Consider the following 18,023-nt stretch of genomic DNA (forward strand, 5'->3'; position numbering starts at 1 on the left):
CCCAAAAGTGAGGTGGGGGCGGGACCCCACTTCTGCCCCTCTTCCCCCCAAGGCTCTGCCCCTGGCCTGTGTCCCCGCCCTCCAAAATCCATTGCCCAGGGCATGTGGAGGGTCTGTGGCTCCCAACAGCTGCCTGCTTGGCTCTCCCTGACCTGGCTCTGGCCAGGGGTCAGGGCCTCGGGGGGAAAAGGAGAGGCAGGAGTGGGGCCAATGGCAAAAAGTGGATGGGCTATGGCCCCCCTCTTCCAGCTCCCCTGACCCCAATTCCCTGCTGCCAGGCAGCCACTCCTTCCAAGCAGAGTCCAGACAGGAGTCCTGGTTCAGAGCCCTTTCCCTGGTGTCTCTGGAACTCTGCCGGAGTGAGTGGTGGTAGTGGAGTGGCCATAAGGACGGGAGGTAAGTCAGAGTAAGATACTTGGACTGAAGTTGTGTATCTTACATCGACACCCACCCCCCTCCCCCAGTGTAGACCAAGCCTCTGTTTACAGGGGCTGATGAAAATTGTAGTTTCTGCTTGGCAGATCCATCCTTAAAGGGCCAGCCAGCCTGAGACAGTGAGAGATGACTCCAGGTGTGCAGAAGAGGGCAGCAAAGTTTGGTTTAAAACCAGAGCTGGTCTGAAAAATCTTTGCTAGCTTGCAATGTCTGTGAAATGATAGGCAGGAATCCAGAGCTAGACAGCCACTGATTCCCTGTTCCTGGAGTTGCCAAGGGCAAGTGAGAAGGTCTCATTAGAGGGGGAGATTCCCAGCAGGACTTACAAGAACTTTTATAAAAATATTACAGCTTTCGAGTTAGTTTTAGAGGGTCAGGGTAATTCAAGGCACTTGGTGTGGCAAAGATATAAACAATATTGTCTCAATGCAATGAAATCAACAAGCTTAAACACCTTAATATATACCTCTTACACACACCAGAGGTCTCTCTCTCACACACACACGCACACACATACACACACACATGTTCTATCCATCACATGCTTGGCTGGGGTCAAGCTTCAGAATACGATCCCTTTTCTCCTTTCTTCCATGGTTTGAGCAGTGAAATAGCTCACAGTGTGGCCAGTTAGAGCTTTATTTGCAGTTACACTAAAGCCCCTTAAAAGCCCCTTGTCACTGCCAGAGCAACCGAAAGTGGGTGTGTATTATAGATCCTTTTGAGGCCCTTCAAAATCATCAAGCCCACTGCAATGGATGGGGCAATTCACACCTCAAAGCCAAGGGGAGGCTGCAAATAAGCTCCAGCACTCAGGGCAACTGGACTAGCCAGGCCATGGCCCAAACTAAAAAGACTTGTAGGAAGTAGCCCGGGGAAGCAGGTCTTGACTCCCTGCCGGGAAGGAGACCCATCTCCCCTGTTTAGGGATTGATTTACCCACAGCCCTGGCCTGAGACACGGTAGAGACAGAGGGTCTGAGTCCCACTACCCGCCCCCTAGCCTTACAGACTAAAAGTCTAATGATCTCACCACTAGGCCACCCAGTCATGGAAGACCCTATCACACTTTGTTACTCATTTTGAAGGTTTTCTCCACAGCCACAGCAGCTAGAGACTAACTGTTGTTAAAAAAAAAGAGAGCGAGAGAGAGATTGAAAAAGAGACTAAGACAGACTCTGGCAGACAAATGAGAAGTCTGCTCAAAAAGATTTATAAATCAAACTTTTATGGTAATATGCAGGTTTTATCAGCAAGAGTGTGGACGGGCCTCCATAATTCACACACAGCTTTCCACTCATGCAAAGGAGCACAGCTGGGACCTCTAGGACACATGAATTAAGCTAAATGGCTATAAGGCACTTGGGAAGCAGTTTAAGGTGTCCACATAGAGGTTTGCTTTAGTCTAACTAAATCAAATTAAACAAGAATTTGGGTTAAACTGGTGCAACGTTTGCCTGTAGATCAGGCCTGAACTTGGCATCATGCTGTCAAGGGTGACTCAAGGGCATGAGTACCAACCTCAGGGCAAACTGTCAGAAACAGGGAACAAACCCTGGACTGGCTGAGAGTTCTAGGTTTAGATTTCACCAACTAAGTGTCAAGTGTAAACCCCTCAGACACCATAACAGCCCAATCATGGAGTCACAGACAGTCCTCTGGGGTACCTTGATCGATTTTGCTGCCCAGACAAACCTGCCTTTATAATAGATGGTCACTTATAGCACAAATCACAGCAATATCTGGGTTATTCCAAGTCCCAAAGAACCTGTCTCTTATCTCACATCAATTGCACGTTAGATCTTGCACCAAAGACGATGCTTGTGGCCAATCCTATAATAAACTCACGTAAGGATTTATTAAATAAGAAAAGGACAGCAGAGTTCCTTATTTACAAGATTAACACCGGTAAACATACATGCACAAAAGGTGTGTGGAACTGCAGTCATAGGTCATCTCCATATGCTCCGTAGGGCCAGGGCTGGTGCAAGGATATTTTGCGCCCTAGGCAAAACTTCAGCCTTATGCACCCCCTTCCCCTACCATCCCCTCCCCCCAGAGCATCACTTATTATAAACTTTCAGAAATGAATCCTGCATAATGTGGCATTGTTCTTTAGAATTAACACAAGGGGGGCGAGGAGAGGATCACAACGGTCCCTTCTGGGCCAGGGGAACCTATGAGCAAGAAGGAGGCTGAGAATCCCCCCAGCTCACAGGGTCTCTAAACGTTCCCAGGCTCCGAGTACTTCACCCTCCGGGGGGGACCCAGGGGCAAGGAGGGCAGAGCTGGGCGTTCCCAGGTGAGGCTCTCCTTGGGGATCAGGGCTGGCTCTCCGCATTGGCAAAGTGCTACCGGGGGGGTCGGTGTCTGGAAGCGGCACCTGCACCCAGGGCCGGCTTTAGGCCAATTCCACCAATTCCCTCGAATCAGGCCCTGCGCCTAAGAGGGCCCCGCGCCCAGTGAGAATCCCTTCCCTGGCTAGAGGCGCCTTTTTCATTTTTACTCACCTGGCAGCACTCTGGGTCTTCAGTGACACTTCAGCAGTGGGTCCTTCGCTTGCTCTGGGCCTTCAGCGGCACTTCGGCGACGGGTCCTTCAGTGCCGCCGAAGACCTGGAGCAAGTGAAGGACCTGCCGCCAAAACGCCACTGAAGACTCAGAGCACTGCCTGGTGAGTACAAGCCCCTTGTGGGTTTTTTACATGCATTTTTTTTTTAAGTCATCCCTTCCGGGGCCCCGTTGAAACTGTTTGAATTGGGCCGCGCACTTCCTAAAGCCGGCCCTGCCTGCACCAGCCCTTTCTCTTCCGTCACTCTGCGGGGTTTAGTTTCACTGTCCCTCTCAGCTGCGGCACGTTGGAGGGTGAAGCTCACCTGCGTCCTGCCTCCCCCAACGGCTCCGTCCCTCGGCCGCGCTGGTCGTCGCGCCCGGCCGGCTGTCTCCTCCTTGCTCCGCCGCAGACTCCCACTGACCATCATGCACGGCGCCCCTCGCTGTGGGGGCGGCTTTGTTATGGAGGCCTCGCTCCCCACCCTGCCCCGCTCAGCTGGCTCCCGTGGCACCGGACACCGCTTGGCACTCCCCAATCTTGGTGCCCTAGGTGGCCACCTAGTTCACCTACTGGTTACACTGGCTCTGCTTAGGGCTAACCCAGGCTAACCTGGGATTCTTTTGCTTCTGCTACGTAGCTCTTGCCTTTGTCAGGCAGTTGTATTCCCTTCCCTCAGGGCTTGTCTACATCACAAAGTTGCAGCGCTGGTGAGGGGGTTACAGCACTGCAACTTAGGAGGTGTACACATCTGCAGGGCATCACCAGCGCTGCAACTCCCTGTTTGCAGCGCTGGCCGTACTCCCGTTTTGTCTCGGGTGTAGAGGATCCAGCGCTGGTAATCAAGTGTAGACACTTACCAGCGTTTTTCTTGACCTCCGTGGAACAAGCACGTATCCCAGCATACCTGAGGAAGCCTCTTTGGTAATCAAGCAGGTCTCCTTCCCCGCGGTTTGCTCCGGTGTTCTCCGAATCCCTCCCCAAGCGGGTCTCCTTCCCCGCGGTTTGCAGGGGGTTCGGGGAACGCGAGAGCAAACCGCGGGGAAGCAGGTCTCCTTCCCCACGGTTTGCTCTCGCGTTCCCCGAACGCCCGTGCAAGCAGGTCTCCTTCCCCGCGGTTTGCTCTCGCGTTCCCCGAACCCCGGAGCAAGCAGGTCTCCTTCCCCGCGGTGTGCTCTCGCGTTCCCCGAACCCCCTCTGTGCAAGCAGGTCTCCTTCCCCGCGGTGTGCTCTCGCGTTCCCCGAACCCCTGTGCAAGCAGGTCTCCTTCCCCGCGGTTTGCAGGGGGGTTCGGGGAACGCGAGAGCAAACCGCGGTGAAGGAGACCTGCTTGCTCGGGGGTCCGGGGAACGCGAGAGCACACCGCGGGGAAGGAGACCTGCTTGCGGGGAGGGGGTTCGGGGAACGCGAGAGCAAACCGCGGGGAAGGAGACCTGCTTGCAAGGGGGTTCGGGGAACACTGGAGCAAACCGGGGAAGGAGACCTGCTTCCCCGCGGTTTGCTCTCGCGTTCCCCGAACCCCCCTTTAAGCCGCCCAACAGCGCTGCAGTGTGGCCACATCTAACACCACTTGCAGCGCTGGTTGCTGTAAGTGTGGCCACTCTGCAGCGCTGGCCCTATACAGCTGTACTAATACAGCTGTAACAACCAGCGCTGCAAAATTGTAGATGTAGACATACCCTCAGACTTTAAGCTTCTGTTCCTCCCCCTCTTCATGGACGTGTAGGGGAGCAAACAACAAAGTCTTTGTCTGTAATGCCCCACAAGGGCCCGATTAGATTCAATAGGCCTTTCTGATGGGCTGGAGATAACCCCTCCTGGGGCAAACCAGAAATTCACACCTGGTGACTGAGGTTTCTTTCCTGACCCAGTTTACAGTTTCAGAATAAACATGTTACCTTATAGCAGGGACTACAGACATTAAAAGTGAAAGTCATACAGACAGCAACTCCCAAGCATTTAATAAAGTCTGAATGCTGAACATACTTTTATAGGCTTAACATCTCTTTTAACAATCCTCCCACACCAACTGGTTTCCAGCTATGAATTTGTCAGTGCTCAGCTGAGGCCTGGAGCCTTGGCATGAGCTGGCACCTGGTCTGCCAGTGTCACACCTGCCTTCAGCTGAGATTGGATTGGTTGGTTTGTTTTTTTCATGCATTATAGACAAATTGATTTCTGGAGCTACTTTGTACCTCATCAATAGTCCAGTCTCTTAAAAATTAGCCCCAAAGCAGCCCAATCTATTTATTTAAACATTTTTTTAAATTAACACATCAGTCTACACCTTTAAAAAGAATCACTCTCTAGAATATAATTAAATGATGGATGTTGGCAGCATAGATCTATTACAAAGAGATTTTGGCAGCCAAATCTTACAAATTGTTCAGGTTGGTTTGGGTTTATGTGCACAGAAGGGTTTATACAAACAGTGATGATAAATACAAAGGATTAAGTTTGAAGGATTTGAGAGAGTAAACATCACCTTGGGGCTGGTCTACACTAAGAGAGGGGATCGATCCAAGATACGCAACTTCAGCTACGTGAATAACATAGCTGAAGTCCAAGTATCTTAGATTGAATTACCAACCATCCTCACGGTGCGGGATCGACATCCGTGGCTCCCCCTGTCAACTACGCTACTGCCGTTCACGTTGGTGGAGTTCCGGAGTTGACAGGAGTGCGTTCGGGGATTGATATATCGCATCTAGATGAGACGTGATATATTAATCCCCGAGAAATCGATTGCTACCCGCCGATACGGCCGGTAGTGAAGACGTACCCTTAGTCTCTAAGGTTGCACAAGTACTCCTGGTCTCATCACATCAATGAAGTTCACAGCTGGTACTCAAGTTTGTGAGACTCTGCCACCCTCATAAATATTAAAGAGTACGTACCCAGAAGCTAAGATGACTCACAAGAGAAAGACATACTGCACAGCAGACACATAGCTATATAATGGCTGCTTCTCCTCAAAAGGTGTTTTGGGGAAAAGGTCCTGGAAAAGTGCAGCCCTGGGGAGATTTGGGAAGATCAGAGCATTCCCAGAGGAATCTGCATCCGTGTGTAACAGCCTATGTGGCCCTACCTGGGTACCTGACCCAAACCTCAGTGTAGGCAAAGGAAAGACTCACAGAATACATGGCCATGCTGGAATATTACCATTCCCCTACAAAATAGCGAGTTGGATAACATAGGAACATTTCAGTGTCATTTAAACACTATTTGTGGGGCGACAGCATGTTTGTTTCTTCCCAGCAGGCAGAGGTTCCAGGTGTCTTTCTGCAGCGCTGCTCCTGCAACCTGAAACCCCCAAAACAGGGCTGGCTGTGGAGATATTTAACCCCTGAGTGTGCCTGGGGTGGAAGCCCCCTCCCCTGCCTGTGCAGTCCTGTGTTTACTGGTGTCCCAAGGGGCTGCTCCTGCCTTCGTAACATGTCGCCATGGGAAGTGGAGGGGCAGAACATGATGAAATCTGCAGCAGGCATCTCCTGACCTAAACCAGAGCTTCCTCCCCTGACCTCTCCCTGAGCCTCTTTGTGCCAGGAATCTGGAAAAAGTGCCGCAGAAGTTCCCAGCCCTCCTATTGGCTCTGCGAGATACACCTCTGCATTCCTGTTGGCTGAGCAGAGAATAGCCAGCCCGGGGAGGGGATGTGGGAGTGGGGAGAAGAGTGAGCCAAATCACTCCTGGTTGCTGAGGGGAGGAAGAAGAGGTGTAAGTTGTGTTCCTCCCTCCTAGGATAGGAAACTCGGGGGAGAGACTTCTAAATGGAGTCCTTGTTTCTTGGTGATGCTATTTTGATTTTTTCTCTTCTTCCCCCAAAGCCTTTACCAGGACTCTTTGGGTATCTTCAGCAAGGTCTCTTATAAAGTTATCCAACATAAACATTGTCGCACCAAAAGAAACCTGTGCAGAAAACAGTGACCCAATCACTGGTATAAAACTCTTGCCCAAGAAAGACAGATATTTCACTCCTCCACCTGCAGCGTTTGACAGCAGCGTCAGTACAAGGTCAGTTGTTATTTCTGTGGCCAGTGGGGACTTTATCACGGCTTTCAGGTCTTTCTCCCGCTTCCCAATATGGTGTGCAAGTGCAGAGAGGGACTCAGAATTCAGGCCAAAGTCCTTGCAGTAATCTCTCATGCAATCCACCATGATAGCAATGTCAGCAACAAGAGAAAGACCCGGAAGAGGAATAGCAGCAAGACCACCTGACAAGGTAGCTGGTTTCCATGTGGTCTTCTGCATGGCTGTTTTCTTTGCTTGCAGGGTTTGGTTCGAGATCATAAGCAGCCTTTGCCGTGTAGCATGATGGGGGATCACCTCTTCCAGAGTTTTCTTCAGGAGGGGAAAATCGTGCTTGTCAGGTTCCCAGTTGGAGAGGAGAAAAACCTGAGTGTCATTCACTCTTGCGTTCTGCAGATGGCCTTGGCAGGCCTCTCTGATCTGCTGCAGGGTTGTCCTCTCACAATAGAATTTTTTCCTCATTTCAGCCTCCAAGTCCTGGTCCACTTTGGAGCGCACGAAAAAAAACTTTTTCCGCTTCTCCTGGATCTTCTGTGCAAGGTTGGCATGGATATCTCTGAAGCGTGTAGCTGTGATGATAATGAAAAAATCATACTGATAATATGTAACAGTCAAGTTTAATTCACTTGACTGAAAATTTGGCGTTTCGATTCCTGGAAGGTCCCATAAGAAAACATTAGGGTAATCAGGATATGAATATGAGGTTGGCTCCTTTGTTGTTTCCACTACCCCGACCTCAGCAGCTCCTTTATCGTCATCACGTAAGCCCCGAAAGGCATTGACAAACGATGACTTTCCAGAGCCTGACTTCCCAATGACCGCAATGTGGAAACATCCAAGAGACTTCATAATCTGCTGCGCCATTGAAACTGCTTTTTTAAGGTTTCCTTCTTGGACAGCAGCTTTGAATTTTTCTTCACTCATAGTGGGAGATTTATTCCCAACAACCACTGGATCAATTTCTGGACTTTTACTGAGACTTCCTGTGAGTAGCTCAGTCGACCTCAGCTGCCAGTCTTCGAAAAGAAAAACAAATATTTCAGCTTTAAAAATAAATGGAATTAATCTCCTATATGACCCTGCCATTATACTGACCATAAGACCTCAAGACCTAGGGCCAGATCCTGGAGCTACGGCCCATTGACCCCAGCTGGGATCTGGCCCTTAATTATTTTATTATTATTACTATGTGATGTCCTACATGCAACTTGATGGCATTTCTCTGATCTGTTTGTCTGTCTATTGGACAAACAGAATGGGGAAATAGACACACTGGGTACGTCTATGCTGCAGTAAGACATCCGTGGGTGGCCCGTGTCAACTGACTCAGGCTGAGGGGGCTTGGGCTGAGGGGTACTAAAATTACAGTGTAGACTCTGGGCTTGGGCAGGATCCTGGGCTCTGGGCCCCTCGAGGGACACGGGCCAACTACAGATGTTTTATTGCAGCGTAGACATACCCACTGAGCCCTTGGCAACTGGTTAGCCGGCCAAACAGCTTTAACCAACTCTGTAAGGACAAGTCTACACTACAAACTTGCATCGATGCAGCTGCACTGTTGAAGCGATTCTGGTGAGCCAGGGGTTCTCAAACAGGGGGTCAGGACCCCTCAGGGGGTCGCGAGGTTATTACCTGGGGGGTCGTGAGCTGTGAGACTCCACCCCAAACCCCGCTTTGCCTCAAGCATTCATATTGGTGTTAAATATATTTAAAAGTGTTTTAAATTGATAAGGGGGAGGTCTCATTCAGAGGCTTGTTACATGAAAGGAGTCACCGGCACAAAAGTTTGAGAACCACTGCTCTAAGCCAACAAGAGAGAGCTCTCCCATTGTCTGAATAACTCCTCCTCTGTGAAAGGTTGCAACTATGTTGGCAAGAGAAGATTGCCTGCCAACACAGTGCTGTCTACTGGGGGTTAGGTTGGTAGAACTACATAGCACAGGGGATTTTTTCACACCCAGAAGCAACTTGTTATATCAAAGTAAGTCTGTAAGGTAGACCTGGCCTTTTAAATCAAAGAGCCAGTTTATGGCCCTATTAGCACCTTTACAGCTCTCCATTCTCTCCTTCCCCAGAACTAGAGAAGATCCCTGTACATATTAAAAGTTTGTCTCTTTCACTGGCAGAAGTTGGTCCAATAAACGCTACCCCCGCGCCCACTTTTAATATCTGGGACTGACACGGCTACAGCTACATTGCAAACAACATTTTCCCCATGGAAAGTAACATGTTGACTTAAAATGCATCTTAATGACGGATCTCACAGACAGAAAGAAAATAAATAACGGGAGGGGGATGGGAAGCATATAGTGCCCCTGGCGTGGGGTTGGGGTTGCAGGGAGTCCTTCAAATAGAGGAGGATGGTGGAGGCACCAGGGAACTCATGGAGAGAGAGAATTTCAGCTGTGGCTGGAAGAAGGCAAAGTGGGAAAAAATCTACCTTGAACCAAGCCTGTAGCTTGCTAAGTTTAAGCCACTAGCAACTGCATTTACTTTTATTTGCTTGTCATCATTTTTGTCTTTATCCCTTGTACCTGAACTCACTCTCTTGTTAATAAACCTGTTTTACTTTTCATCTAACCCCCTGCAGTGCTGTAAGTGAACTGAAATGAGTGGTAACTCCAGAGAAAGTAATAGGCTCGGGCTTCTGTCTCTTTAAAGAAGCAATGAACTTCTCATGTCTCTGACCACCCTAGAAGAGGGCTGCACACTTTGGGTGGGTGGCTTTGGGGAAATATGATACTGGGGGCATGCTGGAGTCACCCTGCAAAGAATAACCCAGGCTGGTGAGTACCATGGGGATGGCTGTTGTGTTGTAGGTGGGCTACTGAGGGTGGAGCAGGGCCAGCGCTTCCATTTAGATGACCTAGGCAGTCACCTAGGGCACCAGGTTTGTGGAGGGGTGGCATTTTGCCGTGGGAGCGGCAGGTGGCTCTGCTGGACCTCTAGTAGGTGTGCCTGCGGAGGGTCTGCTGGTCCCGCGGCTCTGGTGAAGCATCCACAGGCACGCCTGCGGCAGGTCCACCGAAGCTGCGGGACCGGTGCGTGGGGCAGCAAAATGGCTGTGCACCTAGGGCGCCAAAAAACCTGACGCTGCTCCTGGGGTGGAGTGCTGGACCCCAGACTGCCCAGCCCACATATGTTCAGGGGGCTGCAAGCTTGTCTGCCAGCTGTCAGAGGCTGAGCTCTGAGCCACAGGGGCAAAGCATATGAAGTCCCCAAGGGCTACAGGGAAGGCGATGAGGCAACCCATCACTTGCCTGGGTGGCACCCCAAAGCATGTTATAGCTATTGAGTGAACACTGGGATACTGGAATACATGAGAGCGACTCCAGGACAAAACTATTAGCTTGCCAAGACGCTGTGAGCCAGCCCAGTTCAACCCAACTACCATGTACATTAAAGCCCACAAAGGGACTTTGGCATCTAAATCAGGCTTAGATGCCTAAATACGGGACACACAAAACCCCTGAACTGCTGCTGCCTGACCCCATGGGCACCTGAACTCACCCCATGCCCATGTTTCTGCTGTACAATTCCCTCTGTGCCCAAGTTTCTGCATCTCTCTAGGTGCCCTGAAAGCCTAAACCCAGGTCAGTCATCAAACCCAGGCCTGTGGGGCCAGAATGGGTAGGTGTGCTCTGAGCATGCTCACTGGATTGACCCCATTCAAAATGCAGAGAAGGACTTCTAGCCCAGTGGTTAATGCACTCGCCCAGGATGTGGGAGATGCAGACTAAATTCCCCCCTCTCTGCTTGATGCAGTGAAGAGATTTAAACGGGTTTCCTACCTCCTGTCAGGCTGGTGCACTAACCACTGGGCCATGAGATAATAACCTAAGAATGGCAATACTGGGTCACAGCAATGGTCCGTCTAGCCCGGGATCCTGTCTCTGACAGTGGTTGGTGCCAGTTGCTTCCAAGGGCAACACGGCAATTATCCATCCCCTGTTGTCCTGTCCAGTTCCTGGCAGTCAGAAGTTTAGGGACACCCAGGGAATGGGATTGCGTCCCTGCCCATCCTGGCTAATAGCCGTTGATGGACCTGTCCTCCATGAATGTAGCTAATTCTTTTTTTAGCCTAGTGTGATAAATGAGGGGGCCGGGGCAGCACCTTGTGTCACTCCCCAACCATTCCATTAGCTGCAGAATCCTCCTTAGCAGCTGTACCCGAATTGCTGTACCTGTAAAGGATTAAGAGGTGAGCTTAAAATGAGTTGGCACATGACCAGGGAACCAATAGGGAGGCTGTACCCTTTCAAATGGGGGAAAACTGCTGGCTGTGGAGGTCTTTTGTGCTGTCGGGCAGAAGCAGATGGGGCAGCGACATGTTATATGAATCATCAGCATCATACCTAGAAACTACTCCTTTGAAACCCCAGATATGTAAGAAGATCAGGAATGTCTAGTTAGACACAATCAGATTTAATTCTTCATTTTGGGCTTGTGGATTCCTCTGTGCTAACCCCAGATGTTTTTGGTTTGTTTTTGTTTGCTTGTAACCTTTAAGCTGGACCCCAAGAAAGTCATTTTTGATGTTTAATCGCTAACAGTCTGAGTTTTCAGATGTGGTTTCTTTCTTTTTTCAAAAAAATGTACCCTTTTAAGAACGTGATTAGATTTCTGTGTCTGAGGAAGTAAAAAGGCTGCAAATGTTAATCAGCTGATACAACAGCTGAGCTTTTCTTTTCTTTTGTTTTTCTTTCTCAGTGGCCTCGAGGGAGGGGTGGAAAAGCCGAGGGGCATCAGAAAAAATTATCCCTAGTGAGATTTTTTCTGGATTGGCAAAAGGCAGTTTTCACTTGGGTGGTAGCAGCATTGCCAGCCTAGAGTGGCAAGTATTCATTTTTGGAGTCCTTGCGGGCCCCCACCTTCTGCACTCGACGTGCCAGAGTGGGGAATCACCTAGTTATACTTTTGGCCTTTGCAATGTCCTCTGGCAACTGTGTGTTGAGTCAAGAAGCCCTGCCTTGTGTTTGTTTTAAACCTGCTGCCTGTTAATTTGATTGGGTGACCCCTGGTGGTTGTGTTATGTGAAGAGGTAAATAACACTTCCCTATTCGCTTTTCCTTCCATTCTTAGAGTCATAGAAACATAGAACTGGAAAGGACCTCAAGAGATCACATAGTGAAGTCCCCTGCACTCAAGGCCATGCTGCGTAATAACTAGACCATTCCTAACAGCTGTTTGTCTAACCTGTTCTTAAAAATCTCCAATCACAGAGATTCCACAACCTCCCTAGGCAATTTGTTCCAGACAGTTAGGAAGTGTTTCCTGATGTCCAACCTAAACCTCATGATTGTTCGGACAGACAGTCTGATATGGGCAGCTTTAGTGCATCGGAATAACGGGGCGCTTACATTGTCTGGAGACAAATTAGCATGTAGACACATGCACAAAACAGTTGACGCAAGCACAGACCAGGCGTCAGGCTCCTGCTCCACGGTCCCATAATTATTTATCCACAGTGGAACAGCTTCATTTGGAGAAACTGGGGGAACCTGTATCAGCATGTCACCTAGTGCCAGGCTACTGCAGCTGCAGCTGGCAGGTGTATTTGAGCTTAGATATAAAAGGGAGTGGGCTAATGATAGGGCATTCTTTGCAGGAGGCCAGTAGCTCTGAAACACACTGGCCATTGCAGAAAATAGCCCAGGGTTAGTGATCTGGTGAATTTTATTTCTGGTTTTGTAGCTTATGGCAGGGCACACAGCACCCTGGATGGGCACCTTTAGGCTTTTGCATGCAAAGCTTATACATTAATGCAAACAATTTTCAGAGACAGCGAAAGTGGCAGCAAGACATGCCCTGCCCCACCCAAAACCTTAACAGTTTAGAAATCAGAAGTTAATAGAAAGTCTCCTACATTCCTTGTAACCTTCACACTGCCTATCGCAGTCAGGTGTGCTGCTGATCCATTGCTACAAGGGTGTGTGAGGTACCTGTTCAAACTGAATTAATGAACTAGTTTTAAAAAGGAAATGACAGCATACAGAGCTAGAACATCCTTTCCCATGGATTATTAGGGAGGTCTGAACCCTGGTCCCACAGCCCATGTCTACACAGTGAAAAAATGCAACAACCCAGAGCAGTGCGTCTCAGAGCCTGGTCAACTGACCAGTTATCTGTACAAAGCCCGCCAGCTCGAACAAGACAGACTGAGAACGACCCAGGCTAGCCTAGTCAAAAGCCTGTTGGTTTGGGTGCCCTCCTGCAAGATCCCAAATCCAAATGCAATCCCTTTTCCACATCAAGCAGAGGGGATAACTGAACCTGAAGCTATAGGCCAGGTGTGAGCGCTAACCACTGCGCTAAAAGCTACAAGAAGACCACTTCCCCTTCAGACAGCTATTTTGTGGTGCCAGCCAGAACAGTTAAAATGTTTCAGTAACCTCAGAACGAACCATTTTGTTTCAAAGCTACTGAAACATTCAGATTTGTTTGGTTCAGTTGAAACTGTTCGGTGAACTCAATATGAACTTGCAAATAGTTCCGAGTCGACCAAAGCTGCCTTTGTTGGCAAATATTTTATGCCAGCAACGCTTTGCCCAGCTGTAGCTCAAAGCCATGTCTCCACCAGGCCCTCGCTGCTTGCCAGGACTCCAAGTTGCTGATCAGACCCTGGATTGTGCCCAAGTTTCTCCAGCACCGAGGCTGCACCATCCCAGGCTTGGCAATGGAGACAAGTCCCCTTTGCAGCTCCCCCCAGGCTGGGGAGAGAAGGCGGGGGGGCGTCACTAGTGCTGGGGAAATAAGGGATTTCTCAGTTTGTGGCAAGTCTGAAAAGTCGGGAGGGGGCAGAGGGAGAATTTGCGGTTGAGCCAAACCCAGAATTGTTTGAAATGCTCAGGTAAATCAACACGTCAGTAGTTCTGTATTTCTGGGACAAAAGGAAGTTTCGTTTCAGTTTTGCACCTTTTAAAAATCATTTTGGAATTAAAAAAAGGGGGAGGACATTTGGAAACAAAAAGCTGCTTCCGGCCAAAACAATTCAACGTTTCCTATGGAATACGTCAAGGGGAAACATTTCTGGCTTTTCCCAGCAGTTCGGATGCCCTGGCCCCCGCCTCCCCCCACACACAAACGAACAATTTGGAAAAAAAAACCCGAAATTCACAAACCATTTCAGGGTCGCCGAACATGGCCGGTGAGGAGGGTGGAGTTAGTGTTCTGGGGCGGTAAAGATGGAGTAGCTAGAAGCTGTTTTCAGTCAGTTGTCCCTTCAACCTTCAGCTGCGAAGAAGCTGCTTAAAGGACTCCGAGAATCAATTTCACTAACCCACCCTGCAGCCGAAAATCTCTTACCTTCCACCCCTGAGTGCTGCCATGCCTGGGACCCTCTCGGACAAGCCGTGTGTGCTTCGCCCCCCGCTTCTCCCTCTTCCTGTAAGTGACTAACAGCAAAACTGAAAGTAACTCTGAACCAGCACGTGGCAAAAGTCAGATCTAAGTTCTGTGAGCTCCACCCAGCCACTTTTCAGTTGATTTAAGGGGGTTAGATCAGTGTGGGGGGGTCCTGCATTGTCCTCTTTGCTTCTACAAGCAGCAGGGACTGGAATTCTGATCCCACTACAGTGGCTCAGGAATTGCTTAGTGTCTGAATCTTAATTTCTTTCCCTTTCCCCTGAATCTCCTCTTAGCTGTGTGGTCTAGAATCAACCTGCGCAGAGCTCTGGCTGTTACTTGGGGGTCCATTTCTTTTTTTCTGGCACATTTAAGCAATTAAACAGTTTTATCTTTTTTCTAACAAAGATAGTGAAAAAATAGACACTTTGGTTATTTTAAAAGCAGCAAAGAATCCTGTGGCACTTTATAGACTAACAGACGTTTTGGAGCATGAGCTTTCGTGGGTGAATACCCACTTCCTCAGATGCATGGTTATTTTACATTTCTTTGTTTTGGTTTGAAACAGGTGAAAGGTGGAAATGCCAAGCAGAAATTGAGAAATCCAGCCTGGAGGTGTCCAGCTGAAATCAATTTACAACAGTTTGAAAATGTTTCTTTCCGAGCCATCAATCACATTTCTGTAAATGTGCAGTAACTCCCCTGCAGTTGCTGGATCTGACTCTGCTTTTCACTCACCCCATTGTAAATCAGGAGTAACTCCAGTGTGTAACCTGTGCGAGTGGCATCAGAGCAAACTCTGCAGCCTCTACACCTGCCAGAATGAGGGTCCGTCTACACATTAATCCCTGCACCTGCGCAGCTGCAGCACTTCAATGAAGACGCTGCTTGCGCTGCGGGGAGAGCTTTTCCTGTCAGTTGAGCCACCTCCCCCAGAGCTCTGCCACCAACATAGCACTGTCTACACCAGGGCTTAGGTCAGTGTCACCAGGTTGCTCAGGGGAGTGGATTTGTCCTTGTACAGAGGTAAGATTATAGCACAGACATGGTGTGAGCAGGTGATGCAGCTACACCTGAGCTGTAAAGCATTTGCTGTGCAATGTCTGACTTGCAATTACCACGTACCAATTACCTGTTGTTTTTCCAGGAGGAGCAGTGGGAACTTGGTCTCTCTAACAGCTTTAACCATAGGACATAATTGGATTTTGTGCAGTCTTCTTCTTTGCTTTTAGGGATGCTAAGGCCATGTCTACACTGGCAAATTAAAGCGCTCTAACTTGCTGGCTCAGGGGTGTGAAAATCCCGCCCCAGCCTCCAGCACAGCAAGTTTGAGTGCTTTAAAGAGCTGGTGTGCACAGGCTCCCAGGACTCGGATTTGCGTGTCATCCTTGTGCAGGGGCCATGCTAATCTTCTCTGTATCATTCCAATTTTAGTATATGTGCTGCCCAGGACTTGGAGCTATTCTCCTTGTGCAGGTGGATTACCAGGAGTGCTGGGAGAGCTCACACACATATGGCAGTGCTTTGATGTTTCTAGCGTAGACACAGCCTAAGTTATTGTTAAAAGTGCCATCTCTCTTCACTGTTTCCCACCCACTAGGGTGACCAGATGTCCTGATTGTATAAGTACAGTCCCTATTTTGGGGTATTTTTCGTATATAATCTCCTATTACCCACCACCCCATCTTGATTTTTCACACTTGCTGTCTGGTCACCCTACCACCCACAGTTGTACCTGTGGAAGAGTCTGAATTGTTGGCAACCCTACAATACCCATCCAAAGCTGTGATTTTGCTTATTGCTAGTGATTGTGTCCGGGCTTCCAAAGAATCAAGAAGAGTGAAGAATTTCCTTATTCTGGGGGCAAATACGTAGATATTGTGACAAAGTGGGAATTTTTCATAATGTTTTGTTTGAATACTGTGTGTGCCTCAGTTTCCCCTATGTGCTGCATGGTTAAATAGGTGGGTGGGTGGGAAAGGTTGTCACTGATGCCTGGCTGTCTGAGGCTTGGCCTCATGCCTACGGAGAGTCTGAGAAGACAATGGCCAACTCCAATTGCCCAGATATTTGGTACCTAGCAACTAATAACCATGGCTAACCCCTCTGCAGGAAATCAGCCGGATGTGACCGGCTGGAGACCAAAGGACTAAGGAGGATGGCCCGGTGACTGTTTCCCAGGAGCAAGAACAAGGAATGGAGGAGGGGCCCTTGGGGCCAGTGATGAGCTGCCAAAATCTTAACAACCAGTTCCCTATAAAAAGTTCTGATTAAAGGGAGGGGGGAGTGGAGGAGGGGTCAGGTCTGGGGGAGACATACCGTGGGGCCAGGGACCCCTGCAGGGCTTGGGGCAAATTGCCCCACTTACCCCTCCCCCCCGGCAACCCTAGAGCTTGCAGTCTCCTTCCCCCTTACCTTGCCAGCAGCTCAAAGCAGCAGGGTGATTCAGGAACTCAGCTGAGCTGCTCAGCTGCTGGCCATGCTGCAGCTCTGCAGGGGGGGATGCTGGGGGGAGACACCCTCATGGGGTCAGGGGCCTGGGTCAAATTGCTCCACTTGCCCCCCCCTACGGCCCCGGAGCTTGCAGCCTCCTTGCCTTGCTGGCAGCCCACAGCTCAGCGGAGCTGCCCAGGGTCAGTCCCAGGAGGCGGTGAAGCAAAGGGTTTTCCCCAGACAGTGTGACCCTACAGGGAATGACAAACTGAAGGGGGTATCCCAGAGGCTGTTCCTGAGCCATCTGAGCATCAGACCTGTGGATCCATGACAGATACACGTACAGGATACTGTGTCTATAAATAGTTTTAGTCACAATATATACATTTGGCACAGATTTCGAGAGCAAATCTTGCCATTCAAAGATTGTGCAGGAATACAATTAAGATTGGAACAGCGTTTCATTTTAAAGTCAAATTTTCAAACATGTCCCTAAAAAACCCGGATAAATAATCAGATCAGCTTGGAAACTGGGATGGTCATTCAGGGACTAGAGTAGAACCTGTGTTACAGATCTGAGCTCGTTTGATCAAGGGCTTCTTGACATACAGCCAGGGTCAGCCAGAGACAAAGGCATTAAAGCTTGAGCCCATCACTCTGAGATAGAAACTATTGTTTTAAAGAAAATTGGATTTTCTTTAAATGAAAAATGTTGACCTAGTAGAATTTTTAAGTTGATCTTTGGACTTTAAAAACATTTTTGTAATGTCATGTATTCTTATTAGAAATCTTTTGTTGGTTTTCAATCAAAAAGGTAGAAGGCCACTGATGGATAATTTTCTCTGTGCCTGGGAACTTCCTAGCAGTGGAAATCTGTCCATGGCAGCTTTTCCACCACTGGTGTAGTGGGAAGGCAGAGGCATGCTGAGGGTGCGAGCAGGAGTCGTTGTGGATTCCCCACTGGTCTCAACAATTTTGGCCCCACACAGCTCAGAATTGCACCAGAGCTAGGTGGCTGGAGAAGCGGATCTCAGAGTGGAGAAGCAAGTCTATAAGCTACCTCGCCTTGGAAGACAGAAAATTGTTGCTAGCAATGAGATCTACCCATAGGGAAAATATCTAAAGAGATATTACAGTTCAGAACCCTAATATAGATTTAAAAGCTGCACGGGTGTGTAACGAGGCGGTGTGGGTTGACCTAGGGAGGGTCGAGCCCCGCCAGACGCTGGAAGA

The 18,023-nt window shown here is 49.2% G+C and overlaps 1 protein-coding gene and 1 pseudogene across 2 annotated transcripts; both read right to left on the minus strand.

Annotated features, from left to right (window-relative positions):
• Nucleotides 1-4,920: 4,920 nt before the first annotated feature.
• LOC115640619 (interferon-inducible GTPase 5-like) lies at nucleotides 4,921-14,425 on the minus strand. 2 transcript variants are annotated; one of them, XM_030543515.1, is made up of 3 exons: nucleotides 14,135-14,309; nucleotides 6,772-8,029; nucleotides 4,921-5,164 (listed from the first exon to the last, which is right to left on the minus strand). In XM_030543515.1, exon 2 carries the CDS (start codon nucleotides 7,935-7,937, stop codon nucleotides 6,780-6,782), a length of 1,158 nt encoding a protein of 385 aa, XP_030399375.1. In that variant the 5' UTR covers nucleotides 7,938-8,029; nucleotides 14,135-14,309; the 3' UTR covers nucleotides 4,921-5,164; nucleotides 6,772-6,779. The 2 variants fall into 2 exon arrangements, with proteins under 2 accessions (XP_030399375.1, XP_030399376.1); XM_030543516.1 differs by lacking the exons at nucleotides 4,921-5,164; nucleotides 14,135-14,309 and adding an exon at nucleotides 14,319-14,425 and having other exon boundaries at nucleotides 5,725-8,029.
• A 1,271-nt stretch (nucleotides 14,426-15,696) lies between these two features.
• LOC115640638 lies at nucleotides 15,697-15,810 on the minus strand (annotated as a pseudogene).
• Nucleotides 15,811-18,023: the final 2,213 nt, after the last annotated feature.

Source organism: Gopherus evgoodei, unplaced genomic scaffold (genome assembly GCF_007399415.2).
Source record: "Gopherus evgoodei ecotype Sinaloan lineage unplaced genomic scaffold, rGopEvg1_v1.p scaffold_31_arrow_ctg1, whole genome shotgun sequence".
Lineage (NCBI taxonomy): Eukaryota > Metazoa > Chordata > Testudines > Testudinidae > Gopherus > Gopherus evgoodei.

What these genes read in the sequence shown, in the direction of transcription:
- LOC115640619 (XM_030543515.1), bottom strand. Translation starts at nt 7,937, where the DNA reads ATGAGTGAAGAAAAATTCAAAGCTGCTGTCCAAGAAGGAAACCTTAAA.